The sequence below is a fragment of the Aythya ferina genome (assembly GCF_964211825.1).
Source record: "Aythya ferina genome assembly, chromosome: 1".
NCBI lineage: Eukaryota > Metazoa > Chordata > Aves > Anseriformes > Anatidae > Aythya > Aythya ferina.
The window spans coordinates 183623610-183642170 of record NC_140296.1 but is presented as its reverse complement, the minus strand read 5'-3'; the positions used below and the strand labels follow the sequence as shown (position 1 = coordinate 183642170).

At 37.7% G+C, this 18561-nt stretch overlaps 1 protein-coding gene across 1 annotated transcript in view; it reads left to right on the top strand.

Annotated features, from left to right (window-relative positions):
* The window catches only part of SLC13A1 (solute carrier family 13 member 1), a 28583-nt gene extending 10684 nt beyond the window's left edge, over nucleotides 1-17899 (top strand). The window contains exons 8-15 of the mRNA XM_084532592.1: nucleotides 2067-2186; nucleotides 3452-3550; nucleotides 3640-3741; nucleotides 10105-10208; nucleotides 10861-10970; nucleotides 11621-11782; nucleotides 12734-12871; nucleotides 13004-17899. Coding sequence (XP_084388718.1) covers nucleotides 2067-2186; nucleotides 3452-3550; nucleotides 3640-3741; nucleotides 10105-10208; nucleotides 10861-10970; nucleotides 11621-11782; nucleotides 12734-12871; nucleotides 13004-13144 — 976 coding nt within the window. The 3' untranslated portion in view covers nucleotides 13145-17899. The remainder of the gene's footprint in view (nucleotides 1-2066; nucleotides 2187-3451; nucleotides 3551-3639; nucleotides 3742-10104; nucleotides 10209-10860; nucleotides 10971-11620; nucleotides 11783-12733; nucleotides 12872-13003) is intronic.
* Nucleotides 17900-18561: the final 662 nt, after the last annotated feature.

Genomic DNA, 18561 nt, shown 5'->3' with positions numbered 1-18561 from the left:
AAAGGCTCACTGCCAAGCAGAGAACTGAGCTCTCCTATGCTTGAGGAAGAGTAAATCCTGTAAGGAAACCTTTAATTCAGTCAGGCTCACTGACAGTTTCCTCAATTTCCCCAATGCCTTTCTGATAACTGAGTTTGACCTTCCAACATGAAGAATCAAACTTTGCCAACATCGTATTATTTTCAACCTCAGTAATTTTATAAAAGTCATGAAAAGAATAATCAATCTTGTCTGGATTTGTTCTATGAAACAAGTTTGTTGGCATTTGTACTGTTTCCCTGGAAAAAGTGCACTGTTACTGACCATATCACTGCAATGTAGGAATTATTAAAATCAATCACACTTCTTCATTTTCTGCAGAAAACAGATCTGGAAAACAACTAGTTCAGTGTGTCCTGTCCATCCTTGCCTCAGGCAAGACCTACAAGCTAACTATAGCAGATAACCCAGCCAGTGCTACTTAATAGATAATTTTTGTAACTATTTATATTTATTATCCAATCTACCTGAGGAATATTTGCTACTGAAATGAAGATTAGATAACTTTATTATTAAGATTACTATAAATGCTTAAATATATGTTCAGCACTGCACAAACTTACCATGAAACCTGACCAGCATAAATTAATATTTTATAATGGAGTTGACCCTTTAGTATAAAGTGTTCAAGAGCTTGTTTTCTTTTCAATAAGGAATTATCAAGCATATGTCAAAAATAAGATCATAATACTTAGCAAGTGATGAAATGCTAAGTCATTGCTGTGCTGATGTCATTTTTTCCTATATTGGAGTATGTACATTCAAAAATCAATGTGGCTAATCATGTAATAAAAGCGAAATAGCCATGTAATCTATAAATAGTATATAATAGCCATTTTCACTGTCTCATCACTATGTACAATTGCAATTTACAGCATCCATCTCAAGAAGTGGGTAGGCGTTGTAGTTTAATCCCAGCTGACACTTTAATTGCAATATATGTCAACATCATAATATATACAAGTTAATCCTAAAAATTGCACAACATGTGAGATAGCATTTATAATAAACATTTATTGTCTCAATGACCTATGAGACCATTGCATTTGTTTTTCTTCTAGCAAGGCATGAAATACAAAAGATTGCATAATAATTGGAAATAGTCATTGCAGTCTCCTTCTGGACATTGTGTTTTCCCTTCCATCTGATTTTGCATGAAGGAAGAAAGCTGTCCAAGAAAGCTAGAATTTTCACTTGTAGCAGTAGAAGCTCTCTCAGCAGAGCTGCAGAGGCTCAAAGATGGAAAGAAATCTGTTCATAAAGTAAATTGACAAACTAAAGGTAGGATTCATTATTCTTGCCTTTCTGGCATCTATCTCATTCAACAGTAAATTTTCTTCTTTCAGAAGACCCAAGCCCATTTCTCCGTATTTGAACTGCAGATGACAGAGAGAGCTGTGGTTGTCAGACCCACATCTGCAAATAGCAGATGAAGGAAGCCTCATAGAGACAATGTGACTTGTGAGACAATCCACCTGACAGATAAACATCCCCACCTGTTCTGGAAATTAGTAATAATAAATTTCTTTCTAATGAGCTTTGAATACCTTTTGGAACCTTTAATAATAAATGTCTCTACATTGTCTCCACTGTTGTCTTCTAAGTTCATTGGAGACTCAAGTATATTTGCTTGTGCTAGAAGTCTCCTTTCAGAGAGCAGCTTTTCTTTGATTCTGCTTCTTTGCAGTCCCAGTGGCCCTTAACATTGTGAGTGGCCCTTCCTTGCCTCCTGAACAGGTTAGATGCACCTAGATCAGTGGGAGATGCACAGATCTGTTGCTGACCCAATGCTCAAACAACTGTGGCACAGCTGCAGGGACAGTTCATGTGGTAGTCATGATGATCAGGAACAGCATGGGAGGGTGAAGAAAGAGGCCACCAGAGGCCACCTCATGCTGAAGGCAGCTGCCAACCAGAAGCACTCTCTTGGAAAAGAGGGCTTTCTGGCACTTCTCACAAGTCTTCATTCCTTTGCTAAGCTTAACTAAACAGTATTTTTTTTTGTTTTGTTTTAAACTTTCATCCAGACGTTATCCAGATTGCAAGTGCATCAACTTTGGATCTTGGTTTATCCTTTCTATCCCCATCACAGTCGTTATTCTGGTGCTCTCTTGGGTCTGGCTCCAGTGGCTTTTCCTTGGGTTTGAGTAAGTAAATGATGTAATCAATAAGAGTAAAGGTTGATAGTATAAAAGATGCTTTATACCAGGAGTAAATATTCCACCTAGGTTTAACAGGCTTGTTAAAAAGATAATGCAGCAACAGCAATTTTACATCCTTGATTAGTAGAGCTCCATCTCTGGAAGAGACAAGAATTCTCTAAAATAAGGATCCCTGACTACTCAGCCTAGTATGAAAAGTCTATATCATAAATGATGATATCCCTTCCTTTAAAATATACACACAACATAATTAAGTATTGCATTATTATTAATTATTGCATAATTAAATATTGCATGTGCAAGACTAAAGAGTATGGAAATGATGTGCATTTTAGTCTAAGACCTGAAGATGTTAAAGACAGGCAGGATGTTGCTCTTTGCTGGAATCAGGGATTGACTTGAATACTTGAGCAATACCTGTGCTATAAACTGGTTGACTACATTTCTGAATGTAAAGTAAAAAAGTTCATTTTTTCCAATATTTGTATGTGGTGGCAGGTTTTTCTTTCTCTTGGAGTTTGTGCTTTTAAGGTTTTGCAGAGAATAATATTTCTTTTTGGCTGACTCTTCAAAGCCTTGTTCTCCATGAATTTACTAACACCTGCAGAGATAACAATGGGGCCTGCTGTCTTCCAGTTACATGGTTACTTATGGTGCAAGAGATGAAAAGTGAGACTGCCTGCTCTTAAGCAGACTTACAATAAGCCCAATCTTACCATTCTGTATCTGAACATTTATTCTTTCATTTTTTTCTTGATCGTTTTGATAGTGTTCTTTTTAATATTATCGAAGAATGAAAACCTAGCTTGTAGCAACTGTTCTGCTGATCAGTATGCAGGCTACTTATGCAATACAAACTTTTTCATTAAAATACAAAGTAAAGTTGTAATCATGTATGACTTTCATTAAACAGACAGATTATGCTTTTGATTGTTTCAATTAGTTCCCAAGATTAAAGCTTCATCTTCCCTGTGAGCAACATCTGAAATGTCCTAAACCCATTATAGGATAAAACAAATGAGCTAGTCAATAGCAGGACACATTTTATTGCTGCCTCTGTCAGTCTCCCACTGGACTTTGCCAATTAATTCCAATGTGCTCAGTTTAGTATGTGATAATTAAATGGGAGACACTGCATTGTAAAGTGAGAAATTTTTGTAAAATGCTATTGCTAACTGGAAGGGGTGGACTTTTTTTTCTTCTGCATACACTGTTAATCCATCTTCCAATATTGCTGATTTGCCTTCCAGTTTTAAAAGCATGTTCAAGTGTGGCAAGAAAAAAACAGCTAGAGAAGAGGCCTCGGCAAAGGTGATTCAGGAAGAATACAAAAAGCTTGGACCAATGAGGTATGTCAGACTATGAACCTGCAAACAAGAACAAGTAAATCCAAGTGTAAATTCAAGAAAATGTATAACCCATTGTGTTTCTGCTATAGCTACCCAGAAATTGTTACGCTTATCCTATTCATTTTAATGACCCTGCTGTGGTTTACCAGAGAACCTGGCTTCATCCCAGGATGGTCTTCACTATTCCCAAAGTAAGTAATCTTTTTGATACACCAGTGAGATTCACTGCACCATGTTTTAACTGCATACATTCTTTACTTCACAATAAAAATATAAAAGAAAAAATGGAAAAATGATAGAAAAAAATGCATTTAATAATTTGGAAAGATGCCATGATGACATTTTTAAAAACTTCTGTAGTATATAGAGAATAGGTACAACTGTGGCAGTTCCATAGAGGTATGTGCTGCAATATCTGAAATGTCCTAAACCCATTGCAGTATTAAACAAAGTACCTTCTAAAAAGGATTACGCCTATCTTTTAGACTTGATCTGGTGATGGAGAAGGCATAGTGATTGGTGTTACTCTTTCCTATTTCCTTGCCAAATCTGCAGTTTCAAGAACAAGATCTTTGGTTAGGATTTTTTGATCTGCTGCCATTAGTGACAGCCCAACTTCTATGCAAATAGGCCAACATCCTCTGCTTTGATAGCTTTAATTATTGACATAAATTACTATCTGTTCATACAGAACTCTCACAAAGTCACAGTTAAACAAACCATCAAAAAGGAGGAACTAATCCGGAACTGCTACACTTTTTTGTCCTTTTGCTTCAGCTTGCTTCTGCAGTCCCTTCCCCAGGATCACCTAGATGTGTTTTCACTAAGAAATTGCTTGGTCTTCCAAGAATCTATAATACAGTGATGCTTGTAATAGCTCCTGTTCTCTTGCTGTAATTACTGTAATTTTGGCATTGTTCTGTGATAAAGGTCTGAATTTTGCTCTAGAGTACTGGGAAGTAGTTGGACGACTGGGAGGAGGGACAGGGAGGAGCAGGACTTTGTGCTGTTTAGGCCCTTGTAGATTTAACGTTTATCACTATCTGAGTCAAAGGCCAGAATTAGACTCAGATGGTAACTTTCCATTTTGTGTTTCTGTTTCCATGAATGACATGTGCACACACATCCATCATCCCTCCTCTCTTGAAATATGTTCACACCATTCAGGCAGTCTATCAAACACACACACGCACATGCAAACACACAGCAATGCTCTGCTAGTACATCTGGAAAGGGATTTGCAAAGAATAATAGTAGTGTTTTGAAGATTTAAGGTGAGGAGTTTTTTTTGGTTGGTTGGTTGGTTTTTTTTTTTTTTTTTTTTTTTTTTTGTAGAAATAGCATTAAGTGCATAAAAACTAAGATTGTTTTAAAATGATTTACTTTTTTGTTACCCAAAAAATTGCCAAGGAACATTTTTTTCCCTCATAACAACAACAAAAGACCTGATGATCATTGTCTCATATGAACCACGGTAATCTTAAAGGGTTTTGGAGTGTTGACCTAATCAAGCAATCAGCCAGCTAAGCAATCAGGCTGGCTTTGCCTCCCTTTCTGCCTGATATTAACATTCAGTGCTCATTGAGCTCCATTTAATGAGATACATCTGATACTGAAAAACAGACCTGGTAAACAACCTTTCAGATTTGGGACTTATTACTCAAATGAATTATTTTAGTCCAGAGATCTACATTTTCTTATTTGAAGCTGTCTGTTTACTGTTGTCTGAGGATTTTGTTCACTGACAGGGAAAAGCAGAATATTCTCATACGTGGTTATAGGTTCTGTGTGGGGATGTTATTTTGTGGATGCCCTGAAATGTTTTCCTTGGAAAGGAATGCAAGCATGCATCATGTCACATCAAGATGAATCACGTTATAATTTCTGTGAGGTAACCTGAAGAGAAAAAAAGCCTGTGTTAATCTCTAACTTTTGTTAGAAAAGGGGAAAGAAAGCATGTATTACTCTTCAGACATTTCCTATTTCTAGAAAGCTTTAATTTATCCATCATTTGCACTAATAGGCATCAAACCAGGAATTTAAAATTTTACTTTCACAAGCAACAGAAAACTTCCCAGTCAAGATGAGTGGGGTAAGAAGCCAGCACAGGTACAGCTAGGAGTAGTAGTTAACCACCATCTTTAAAGAAAACTAAGGAAAAAACAGGCAAAAGGCATCTATCAATGCATTGCGCTTAATACTGTCATGCCCAAGGGACTTCTACAGTGCATGAACTGTGGCTTACATCTCTCATGCATGTGTTCACTACTGCCTTTGCACACACAGCTGTTCAGTGTTTTGCATTGTGATATAGAGTGACAGGCATGTGCACAACTTCCTTAAGTATATGTTAAAGAAAGCAAATGTATGGAAATATTTTCTGCCCTTACATTTATGATAGTACTTATTTTCTACAGGATTTTATCCCAGTCTTGAGTCAGCCTGAGGGAAGTTCTGTCACCTGCACAGATGAGCTTTGACCTTACTATAAAACAGTCCATGAAACTAGAGGAGCAAAGCTGCAATGTCAGAGCTAAAGTAACTTTGAGTACCCCCTGGGCCACTAAGTGGGAACTTTTAAGTTGGTTTGACAACAGTCCCAGGGTCTTAAACTAGACAGGACCACCCCCTCATTTCTTATAACATGCTAAAGATCAGAAGCTGCTACATGTTTCTGTGTGTCAAGCCTGGTAGAGATTTATTTTATTAGAATATTTCCCAGAAAGCAACCAGGCTTGATATCAGGGTGGAAAAATATAGATTCCTCATATTTTGGCATTTACCACTTTCTTCGATAGTTTATTCTGGTAGATACTCATCTCTGTTGCCAAAATAAACAAGACAAATTTACACCTTGTTTGCTGTTTGCATATAGCTTCCAGCCATCTGTTTTTGTCTTTCCCTGCTAGATTACTTTTTTTTTTTTTTTTTTTTGGTGATAAGTGCTTTAAGGATATACTTACCTGGTTTAATTATATCACATTACAAGCTTCTTTTTGACAAACCAAATGGAATGAGTCAAGTTTTCCTTTAAGAAACAAATTCTTATCACTCTCACAATCCAAGTTCATGTTTCCAGCCCCTCGTGTGCATCTTCACAAGTTACTGAATACTCTTTTAAAATATAGACACCAATTTCTTTTCAGATTTCTCCAGCAGAAAGATTGGTATTCAGTGATGATATCCTCCCCACTTTTTGAAATGTCAGGCAATTCTTACCCACATTTGTGCTGTATCAGTATTGAGTAGAGCTCATTTTTAAGAATCATTAATAGCCATACTAAATCAAATGCCTTTCAAACACACTTTACATTTGTAAGTTCATTTTTCTCAAGGAAATTTTGTAAGTCTAGCAAAGACTAATCCATTGCTGTGGCGCCCTGAGCCCCTGTTACCTCCCTCTGGAGGCAGATAGCAGAATGGTTTAATCAATGTTTATAGCACTACAGAGGGAAGTGCAGGGTGAAAATGCCTGTTTCCTCTCCATCTGTTGACAGCAAAGGATCACACATCGCTTCTTGCTACAGCAGTTTCCACCTATGTCCTGGCTTGATTCCAGGTTATAGGGTATTAGCTTCAATTAAATGAATTTCAAGTTGGCCTTTGGCTAGCACTTTATGAACCTCATAAGAAACAGAAATTTCAACTCTGGGCTGCAGCTGATTAGAGCTGATGTACACAAGGTGGGTTTCCTTCACTCTTCCTCAGGTTTTTGTCTGAGTTTGTGTCGAGTTTGTGTCATCATATTTCCCCCCCCCCCTTTTTTTTTCCTCACAGTCCTTTTTTCTACAATGATATCAGTTGGAGTTATTGTGAATTTTCCTTGATTAATGGATTTTTTACTTTCTTAAATAACAATCAGATTTCCAGTGTTACAAGCAAGTCAATATTGTATATGCAATTGCATTACAGATTGGATAAGTAGATTTTGAAAATTATTAATCTCAAAATTCACCAATTATTGAATAGCTACTCTCTGGAAAGGTCTCAAGTGTGTCTCCATAATAGTATGACTAATGGTAGGCTATTGTGTGTGTGTGTCTCCCAAGCAAGTTTTCTGAAAATAGTGTTTGGCACAAGGAATACTGTGTTCTCTGTTTTTTGTTTTTGTTAGCAAAATAATTGCACTTTCCTTGTTGAACAAGAGGTTATGCAAAGTCCTGCACCTGGGGAGAAACGACTCCAGACACTACTGCATGCAAAGGGTTGCATAGTTGGAAAGTAGTGTGGTAGAAAAGGATCTGGAGGTTCTGGTGGACACCAAATTGAACATGAGTCAGCACTGTGCTCTTGCAGCAAAGGACAGTGCAGCAAAGGACAGTGGTCAACAGGTCCAGGGAGATGATCCTTGTCCTGTACTGGTGAGGCCATGAAGAATTGTGTCCAGTTCTGGGCTCCCCAGTACAAGTCAAACACAGAGCTACTGGAGATAGTCCAGCAAAGGGCCACAAAGATGAAGGGATTGGAACACCTTTCCTATGAGGAAAGGCTGAGAGAGCTGGGACTGTTTAACCTAGAGAAAAGAAGGCTCATGGGGGATCTTATCAATGTATATAACATTATATAACCCACATATATATATATATATATATAGTACTATATAAATATCATTTGTAAAATCTGTGATTCTGTGATTCTGTATTTATTTTATATATACATATATAAAGTCTTAAAAGAGTGCAGGATAGGATGCTAGAGGAAGGGATTTTCTGATTTTTAACCCCAGTGCACCTGGACCTAGGCTAAAGTTGATATATGGGCAGAACCCTCTGCCTTAACAAACCATTACAAGTTTGTTTTTTAAAAGCATGTTCTGTGCTGGCAGACAACAGAAAACAGGAGACAAAAATGTATTAGCGAGCCACTTCAACTCTTATGGCAGGTTCATTTTGTGACAGTTTTAGCTAAAACTATACTGGCTGTGATATCAGTGTGCTATGCATATTAAGGTTTTGTGAATCTCATCTAATGATGTTAAAGAAAAGGGATCTACCAGAGTATACATTTGTAACCTATAATTGGAGATGATTTTTCCCTTTTGGTGAAAAGCCTTGATTTAATATAAAACCTTAAGCCTGAGATCTGCTGAGAAGTTATGCATGCACCTACTGAAAATGCAGAGAATTACGTAGTATGAGGCTGAGAGGACTAATATATTGGTTCAGGAAAAAATAATAATTTACAGTAAATATTAAAACATTACTGAGCTTTAAAAACTGTTGGGTTTGACTTTCTTAGCAATTTTTTTTTTTAATTCTATTGAATGACAGACTATTTTGACTGAAATAAGATCAGTTATCTAACAGAATCAGGTGGATGTGTTAAGTGTGTGTTAAAATTGCCTTGGCGGTCAGCTTTGCACTTTGCCTGGTCTTGTACTCTGTACTAGTTTGAAGGAAATTGGATCAGCTGAAAAAACACTGGTGCAAGGAATTCTCACGCACAGGAAATGTTCAAAGTAAACACGGCCGTTGTGTCTGTGACCACAGCGGTGACAGCCACAGGAGGATAATAAAGTTCTGCTGTCTTCCCTTAGCTACAAGAGCATCATCCTTTGTGGGTAGGCACAGTGCTCTTCAGGCCTGTTGGACTGGATCTATTACAGAGCATATTAAAATTATTAAATTTACCACTGAACTGTGAAAATGAGTTGTTTAAGCAGCAGCTATTCCTAAACATCCTCCTCCCCCAGCTTATTCCTGAATGACAAAGTAGTGCACGTTTACTCAGGACATGAACTGATGAATTTATAGGGCTTACATGTTCTATTTCTGCAGATGTGGTGGGCTGACACTGGCCAGCTGCCAGACTGCTGGCCACCAGCTGCCATCTCAGTCCCCCTCCTCAATAGGGCAGCAGGAAAAAATATGATGGAAGAGCTCACGGGGAAAGATAAAGACAGGGACACCACATATCAATTACCATCATAGGTAGAACAGAATCAACTTGGGGAAAATTATTTTTATTTACTCTCTATTAAAACAGTTCAGACAGTGAGAAACAAAGGCAAATTAAAACAACACTCCTCCTTCCCTTCCCTTCCCTTTCCTGAAGCTCAAAGTTACTTCTTCATCCTTGACTCTGTGCCCTCCCACCCTGAGTGGCACAGGGAGATGGGGAGTCGGGGCTGTGGTCAGTCCGTCACAGCTCCTCTCTGCTGCTCCTTTCTCCTCACACTTTTCCACTGCTTCACCATGGTTTCTTCCACATGTATGCAGGGTGATCTCTGCTGCCATGCCTGCAGCACCTCCTTCTCCTTCTCTAACTGTGGTGGTCACAAGGGTCTTTTCCTCATTTATTTTCTTCACTTGTCACCTCCTATGTGTCATTTTTTACTCTTTCTTAAACACATTTTCCCAAATATGCCACCGTTTTGGCTGCTGGGCCCAGCCATGTCATGTGTTGGGCCCATTGGAGTGTGCCTGGCTTGGGGCAGCCCCGACCTCTCCTTACAGGGGAGCCAGCACCTGGGCACAGGCACACAACATAGCAGACTGCTGTCCTGACTGTATATATGTACATGCTGTTCTCTTGTGTTATTCTTGTTAACTCAGGTACAAAGGCTATGCTACGGATTCAACAACTGCCCTGGTGATTGGCCTCCTGTTCTTTATTATTCCTGCAAAAACATTGTCTAAGACTTCAAATGGAGAAAGCAGTTAAGTATCTTTTGATCTGTGTTTTATTACAATACAGTATTGAAGGTTCGGCCGTAAACATAACACATTGCATTCAGTAGAGGAATGTCTTTAAATACTGATGTCACAACCTTAATACAAGATAATGCCTTGTGGGGGAATATAGCCTCCCTGGCACAGGTGATAGCATTCAGGCAGTGTGAGCTCTGTGAGCCAGTGCTGTACAGCAGCCTGCTGTCTGCAGCTCCCTGGCATCAGTGAAAAACACCTCTCCAGAGACTGCTACAGGCTTTGAATTGGGCTACACAGGGCAGAGATCAAAACCTAAATGAGCCTATAGAGTGTTACCTTGGCAATCTGTATGAACAGTAGAGTTTTGTTGATTAAGTTAGTCTTACTGATATCCCATAGCAGTCTTCCACACAGGGAAGGAGGGGAAAGGGGCCAATGCTCCGCTGGTGGAAACTTTTGTAGCTGTCGTCTTCCAGCTGTGATAGTTTCCAGCAGCCAAGGATCTGTCCCAGAAGTACAGGTTGTTTCTGTCAAAGACTTTATTCAGGTTATAATGATTAGATTTTGCCTTTGAATATTTTCAAAGTATTTCTTCAGAGAAATTATTTCAAGATGTTTTTCAAGATGTTTTTAAACGTTGGTGATTTTTTTTTTCTTTAGCTGCTTATGGTTACACTCCACTGATTACTTGGAAGGAATTTCAGTCATGCATGCCCTGGGAAATAGCTATTCTTGTTGGTGGCGGGTTTGCATTGGCAGACGGCTGTGAGGTAATGCAATTTATAGAAGATCTGTGCAATTAGCATGACCCACATCAGACACAAGTCAGACATGCAGAGGATTCAAGGTTACTCTCTTATTTTAGCAAATTGTTCTTGTAGCAATATTGAACAGGATAAATGTGAATATGCAAGATGTTTACAAAGTGGGGGTAAGAAAAAAAAAAAAGTTTTCCTTGACTTCAGAGGCTATGAACAAAGATGATTACTGTTAATTACTTGTTTTAATTTAAGCCCAATGTGGTAGGAATTGTGCAGAGGTTTCTGAGGTAATTCCTATGCAGAGTCCTGCTGGCTACTCCAGCAAATCAAACAGGTCTTGGCCCAAGATTTGTTTATGAAGCCTGATATATGTGTATGACAAATTTTCTGAGTACATCTCCTCTAACCTTCTCAAAGGTGCAAATATAAATAAATGGAATATAGCTTGCATGGGTGCCTACAGGACAACAGTAACTTAGAAAAATGTACTTAAAAACATGTGGTAGGAACATGGAATTATTTCAGATATTTTTTTTTTCTATTTTACACAAATACTTCATAATTAACAAATGAGTTAATTCCTGTTCAATACCATTTCATTATAGTTTTCTGTTCAGTGTTTTGTAAAACATAATCATGTTGTCATATTTCTTGTGCAGGTTTCAAAACTGTCTGACTGGGTAGCAAGTAAATTGACCCCCCTAGGATCACTACCCCTGTGGCTAATTATTCTGATATCATGCCTTATTGTCACTTCAGTAACAGAAGTTGCCAGCAATCCAGCCACCATTACAATATTTTTGCCTATATTATCTCCTTTGGTGAGTATCATAGAGGTTGCTTTTAACCAGATTGTGCTCTGTCATCCATGTAATAATATAGCTGCTCAAAGAAGCAGTTTTTTAAAAGTCTACATAAAGTACTTCTTAACTTTTTTTTTTTTTCTTTATTGCCATGTTCATTGGATAGCTGGTTGTCTTGTCTTTCTTACAAGAGATGCTGTATCAGTAAAATTAAGATAAATGTGCAATACTCAAAAATTGAAGCTGTTACTCCTATTTGAGTATAATGGAAACACTTGAAAGGACAACTCTCACAGTGTTTCTTCAGGACCAAATCTTCAAAAAAAAAATGGTTAACAATGCACCATTCAAGCTGTCACCAAAAAGAAGAGAGGTCTAATAGATGTGCTTAGACGTACTTCTCATTTCTTCTCTCCTTTCCTCATTTTTTTTCCTTTTTTTTTTTTTTTTTTTTTTTTTTTTTTTCTCATTATCTTTATCAAAACACCCAATTCTTCTTCAAAACTTACTATGGCTATCTTCTTGTCTTTGCTACTTGACCAATCTAGCCATACACTAATCTCCATTCCCTATCTCACAAGAAAACTCAGTCCTTACTACATTGAGTACCTCCTGCGCATTATACACAAATTCAACTTCATCATCTTTCTGGCAGTGTTTTGGTTTTAGTGCTTGTGCTGTGCCCACACTCTTTGCAAGAGTTTTTCATATTAGAGACTCAGCTACAATTAGAGAAAAATCAGGTGTGAATTTAGGGTTCATTAACTATCCTGTGCTAGAAATACCTGTTCTCCTCTGGAGCATTTTCAGATATAATCTTATAAAAGAGTTACCAGAAAAGGTTATTTTTCACTATTTAAGCTGGCAGTTTACAGTTTGCTTGTGTTAATATAGTAAGTTTGCATTTATGTATTTCATTTAGCAAATGCATCCCCTGACAGCTGTTCTTTTTTATTTTTCTTTCTGCAGGCTGAAGCCATTCACGTGAACCCACTCTTCATTTTGATACCTGCCACACTATGTACTTCTTTTGCATTCCTTCTTCCAGTAGCAAACCCAGCCAATGCCATTGTGTTTTCATATGGTCATTTAACTGTAATGGACATGGTGAGTTTTAAGCAACACTATCCAAAGGGTTCTGATAATCACTCTGCAACATTATTGTCTGATTTTTACCATTTTAAAAACTTTCTTCACAGGCTTGATATTAGTCTTTGATTTCTTTTCTCCCTCCTTTAGGTGAAAGCTGGTTTGGGCATTAATATCATCGGAGTTGCTGTCGTTATGCTTGGAATTATGACATGGATAGTGCCTATATTCGATCTCTATACTTATCCAAGTTGGGCACCAATCATTTCTTCAAACAGCACAGGGTTGTAAAAAACAAACAAACAAACAACACACCACCACAAAACCTGGGGATTGGTTTGGATTGTTTTTGTTTCTTTTCTGTTCCACTGGCATATGGTGAGTCACTTAAAATGCTTTTTGTCACTATAACAATAGGGATCCCCATTACTGTAAATGCCTTATTCCACAGTCCAAGAGACTGATGATCTGTTCTGAGAGTCTAATCAGGAAGAATGTTAGACTTTCTAAATATCATCAAGTCAGATCAAGTTTCTAATATAGTTCAGCTAGTCTGAACGTTTATATCTTCATGTTATGAAGGAAAAACTAAATGTACATAGCTATTGTCACTGGCAGTTTGCCCCCATGCTCAGGGTAGAGAAATAATGAGATTTAGATGTTATTATTTCAAGTGTCTATTCTTACTATGACCCCTGGTGACATTTGGGTTTTGTCCAAGAACATACTGTTTTTCTGTTTTCTAGATTCAAATGCTATTTGAAATGGTGTTGATCATAAACAAAAATCAGGTTGGGGAATTGTCTTGAACATATGGTTTACAGACCTGTCAAACGTGCAAAAAAGGGAGAAGAGCAGCATGGTCACTTAGGCAGCACTTTATCTGTTAAGCACCTTGTAATCTGGAAGGAGAATATGTACTTAAGCATATGTTTAAAATCTATCTCCTTCCAGGACCTCACTGAAACATGTCATAGTTGTATATGTTGTCTAGAATTTTCCTGTATAAAAATGAATTGATAGATCTGAGTTGATCAATATGAATGGAGACTAAATTCTCATCATGCTTCTCTGCCAAAAGTAGAGATATATCCTCCTGGTGAATGAAAGCACAAGACAGAGTGCTGAAGATGTAACGCTCAATTCATCAAACAAGACTGTAGTGCATCTTCATCAGGAGGTGCATGACCTCTACAGGACAGGTAGCAGTTTAAGGATTCTAGTGTACGAATTTTAGAAACAAAAAAGTGCAATGTAGTCAAAAGAAGCTTGCAGTTCAGAGATATCTTCAGCTACTGAAATTGTATATAACTGTTGTATGTTTTCACAGTAAGGACTATGGAGTTGTTTTTTCCACCTGTTGGGAGGACACATGACAATTTGTAAAGAGTGTTTAGTTAATAGTGTGAACCAAATTTTCATGTATTTAGGTTGGGTCATCCCTTGGGGAACCTCAGTGATGGATGAAAGCCTTAATCTGTCTTTTATGGATCCTGTAAATTATTGATTTTTCCTACCAAAAAAAAAAAAAAGCCAAAAAAAAAAAAAGCTTTAGTTTTTTGATTAGATATTTTACTTTTTTATGTTTATTTTTGTTAGTGTGCATTTAGAGTAGAGATATCAACCATGCTGTCTATAATGCCAGAATACTATGTATAGGATTGTTATATATAGTTTCTTCTATTAGCTACAGGTTGCAGGTTCAGCTGTGATGAATTATTGGAGTGAAGACGCACTTTCTCTTAATGATGATGGTTCTGTGTACTAATTGTTATCTGTACGTGCCATTACACTTTGCCAACATGGCTGAAGCTGCTATCTCTTTATGATGGCTAACTTCTTCTTTCTTTTCTTTTTTGTACTTTTTGTACAGTGCCTAGCAAGATAGGGCTATGTCAATGACTAGGCCAATCACGAGCTGCCACTGTGTGAGTGTTAATTGATACACTGCAGTAATAATTATGGTCACAGATATGCAACACCTATCTAAATGAAGCCTCATCAGGCACTATAGGAGAATGTATATGCAAATAGCTAATCAAAGACATAGGTTTTACTGTGTCTTTGCAGAAGGATGTGCAGCACAGAAACAAGGAGTTCGTGGTTTATATAGTCCCTTGATCCTGAAGGCATAGAGAAGAAAACCAGCTGAGACAGTGCTCTTACTATAAGGTTCCCAGGTCTTACATTTCCAATTGAGTCAATAATTTCCAGATTATTCAAGAGCATTGGAAACAATGAATCATAGAATATTTCCTGTGGGAGGGATCTCTGAGGACCATCTTGTCTGACCTCAGTCAAAGCAAGGTTAGCACTGAGCTTGGGTTGATCAGGGATTTGTCTAGTCACATCTTGAAAACCTCCAGCATGGAGACAGCAGGGCTACCCTGGGTAATGTACTTCAGTGCTTTTCTGTCCTCTTGGTGAATATTTTTTGTCTTTAAACAAATGAACAAACATACTGTATTCGTTTTAGTATTCATTTTGTGGAATAGATTTTTTTTTCCCTGCCTTTTATTTGGGAAATAATATTTTCTATGGGAAAAAATGCTTTTTATTTTTTTCACAAAACATAAGGGTAGGGAAAAGTCCTCTTTGTGGCTTGGCGTTCACTACTCTCAGTGAAAGTGGTATTTTCAGCCTCTCCTGGTCTGCTCTTCAAGGAATTGACAGTATTTTAATCATGTGACAACTGCTATTCAGCAAGAGGAAATTTGTTAAGTGCTTATGAGCTGTCCCTGGTTTTGTTAATGTTCAGAATACAAAACTGACTGTTGTAACCTCAGCCTTGAATATGCCATTGAGGCCCACAGAGGTCCACAAATGCACTGTGCTATTAAATTGTGCTTTGACACCTGTATTCTCTCTTGAAGTTGTGTATCTTCATGGAAGAAACTAATCATTTTGAACCATTGAAGAGAACTCTGCAGAAGTTGTCAACTCTGTAGTAAGTGACATTGTTTTCAGCATAAGCTGAAGCTCAGTTTGTGCTGGATAATTCTCAGCCATTCCTTTGCTCTACTTTTTGGTTTATTCATAGGATTGTAGACAATATGTTGAGAAAGACCCATGTGTAAATCCGAACTCCCACATAATGCAGACCACAGAATTTCCCTAAACTAAGTAATTTTTTTCAGGATCTACCAGATCCTGAAAAAGATTCTTGCTTTGTAAAAAAGAAAGATTTAAATTATTTAATGAAGAATGCACTTTAAAAACTATTTTTGCTACAATCTGTGTACAGAGTGAATTATGTGCAAAGAGAGAAGGAAGGGATTTGTAAAGTAATGAAAGTTAAAGTTGTTTGCTGTGCCATGTGTATTTATAAGTTACCAAAATGAAATGCAGAATTATAAATAAACTGTCAGTGACCAGCATATTAACTGTCACAATATGATAAACTAGTGACAAAAATGAAATGATTGAGCGTGAGGTTTTTGACAGATTGTATGCTGTATGCAAACCAGTCATGAATAAACAAGTTGGTAGTAGTGGAAAGGTAGTGTTTCACTAGCATTTTTTTCTTGTTTTGCTAAAAGTGTAAGGAATGGGTCAGACACAATCTTTGAGCTAAGCTGACATTATTGCTAACTTATTTTTAAACCTTCTAAGGACCTTTTTACATCAAAATTAAGATCTCTGCAGAGCAGAGATTAATACTGATGGAAATTCCTCACCTGAGAGTGTTGAGATGGAGAAAAAAGGAGCTCAGAAGGCTTGGCTCTGGGTACCCTGTGGGTGGCTTTGGCTCTGCGTGCAGACACAGCATGCCATGCTGGCTGCGTGCTCCTTACCGGCACTGTGAGGTTCCTTGCTTTGCCCAGAGTTTGTCAGTATTGTGGCAAGTGGTGGAAATGCATCTACAATCGTTTTAAAAGTTGATTAATACATGATGACTGCATCAACTATTTGTAAATTGCTTTGTGCATAATTTCCATATAGAATATTGTATTTTTTTTTTTGTCTCAGATGAGTCTAATTAGACAATTGTATTATTACATAAGTAATATTTATGACATACTATTTATTTTGTGGTCTCATTCCTACTGAATTAAATGAAGCCTTTGTCATATACTTCATTAGGGGAGATGTGCCAGGTCTCTGTTCCCCTTTCCTATGGCTGTACAATCTCTAATATATTTTCACTTTGCTTTTGGAGGATGTGTTTTTAGATTACTAGTAACCGCAAAACAAGTACACCCTGGAAAAAGCTTCTGCACTGTTCCATTACTACACACATCAGTCAGATCAATCTTGCAGTGTAAATTCCCTAATGTACTTTTAAAATGAAGTACCTGTGTTTGTTTACTAGTTTAAAGCAACCGGGTCTGTAGCCTGAGGGGTGGCTGAGCAGCAGTGCAGCAGCAGCTCCAGAAGGGTGGAGTGAAAAAACACACACCACATTTTACCCTTTTTTTCAAATTTTTGATTAGGTGTAGATACCAAGACAGTTATCATACTAATTACAACAATCTAAAGACTGCTGTATCCTATGTGCAGCTGCTGTCAGGACCCAAAGGCTGTTTCTGTGGTTAGTGATCCCTTAAATATAGAGAAGTCCATTCCTGCCACCTCTCCCGTCCTGCTGCTGGCAGCCCACACGGATGCCAGCTGCCCTGATGGAGTCACGCTGCTGCCCACAGCAACTTGGGGCTGGGGAGATTCCCCAGAGGCCAGGTCTGCACAGATGTCAGATTACTTTGCAGCTGCCGGTGATAAATGATAACTAAGTTATCAGCTTAGTTCTTTGTCTGTGCAAAGTTGATGTCATGATTTGCGTTTTTTAACAATTACCAAACTCTTTGTAAGTGCTATGCTTTAATACTTTTGCATTGTGCTCTTGGAAGCTGTTGTATGTTCCTTTACCTGTGAAATGTTCAATTGCTGTATGACATTTCTTTACACAACTGATTTCCTATTTTTAAAATAAGTATTTCCCAAATGCTGTACAGTCTAACATTTATTTTGTGATAAATTAGCAGGATCTAAAACTGTGGTGTGTGAAGAACGGTTGTCTTTCAATAAAAGTGCCTGAGATTTCTTAAACCTTTTTTTATTGTATGCTATCTTAACCCTGATATATATGGTGGAGAAGAGTACCTGATGAGAATAATTTAAACTTACTGGATATTGAAAACCATCCACTTTTAAAAGAATTTGAAAAGGAAAAAGGTCTTTGAGCTTTATAAAGCAATTAAAATAAAAATTCTGCTTTCTGGCAGGTTCCTCTACAAATACAAAATAAATATATCATAGTCTCTAAATGCTTGGTGCCTAATTAGAAATTCAGAAAGCAACATACCAATGCAAAACAGACCCTGAAGGCCCTAGTTGATTCAGTGCCCCTTGAAGTCAGGGTGTATCATTATAGGTTGCGGTGCTGGAGCAGCCCCTCAGGGATGTCTGTAAGAGTTGCCTCCAACCATTTTATTTGGTCATCCTTTGATGAAAAGCTTCAGGTTCTGCCACATCCATTTGTGACAAATGTAGAAAACTGGGTGTCAAGCTCTAAGGTGGGATTCATATTGCTGTCCTAAGTTTTCAAAACTCCAGTACAAGATACGGGCATAAACAAGTTATCACTGAAGAAACAGCAAGCTAATACACCCAAACCACCTAAAATAAAACACTAAGGAGAAGTTAGTGCCTGAAACTCTCTTCTCAGGCATCAGTCCAAGAGTGCTGCAGGGCATTTTTGTGAGATCTGC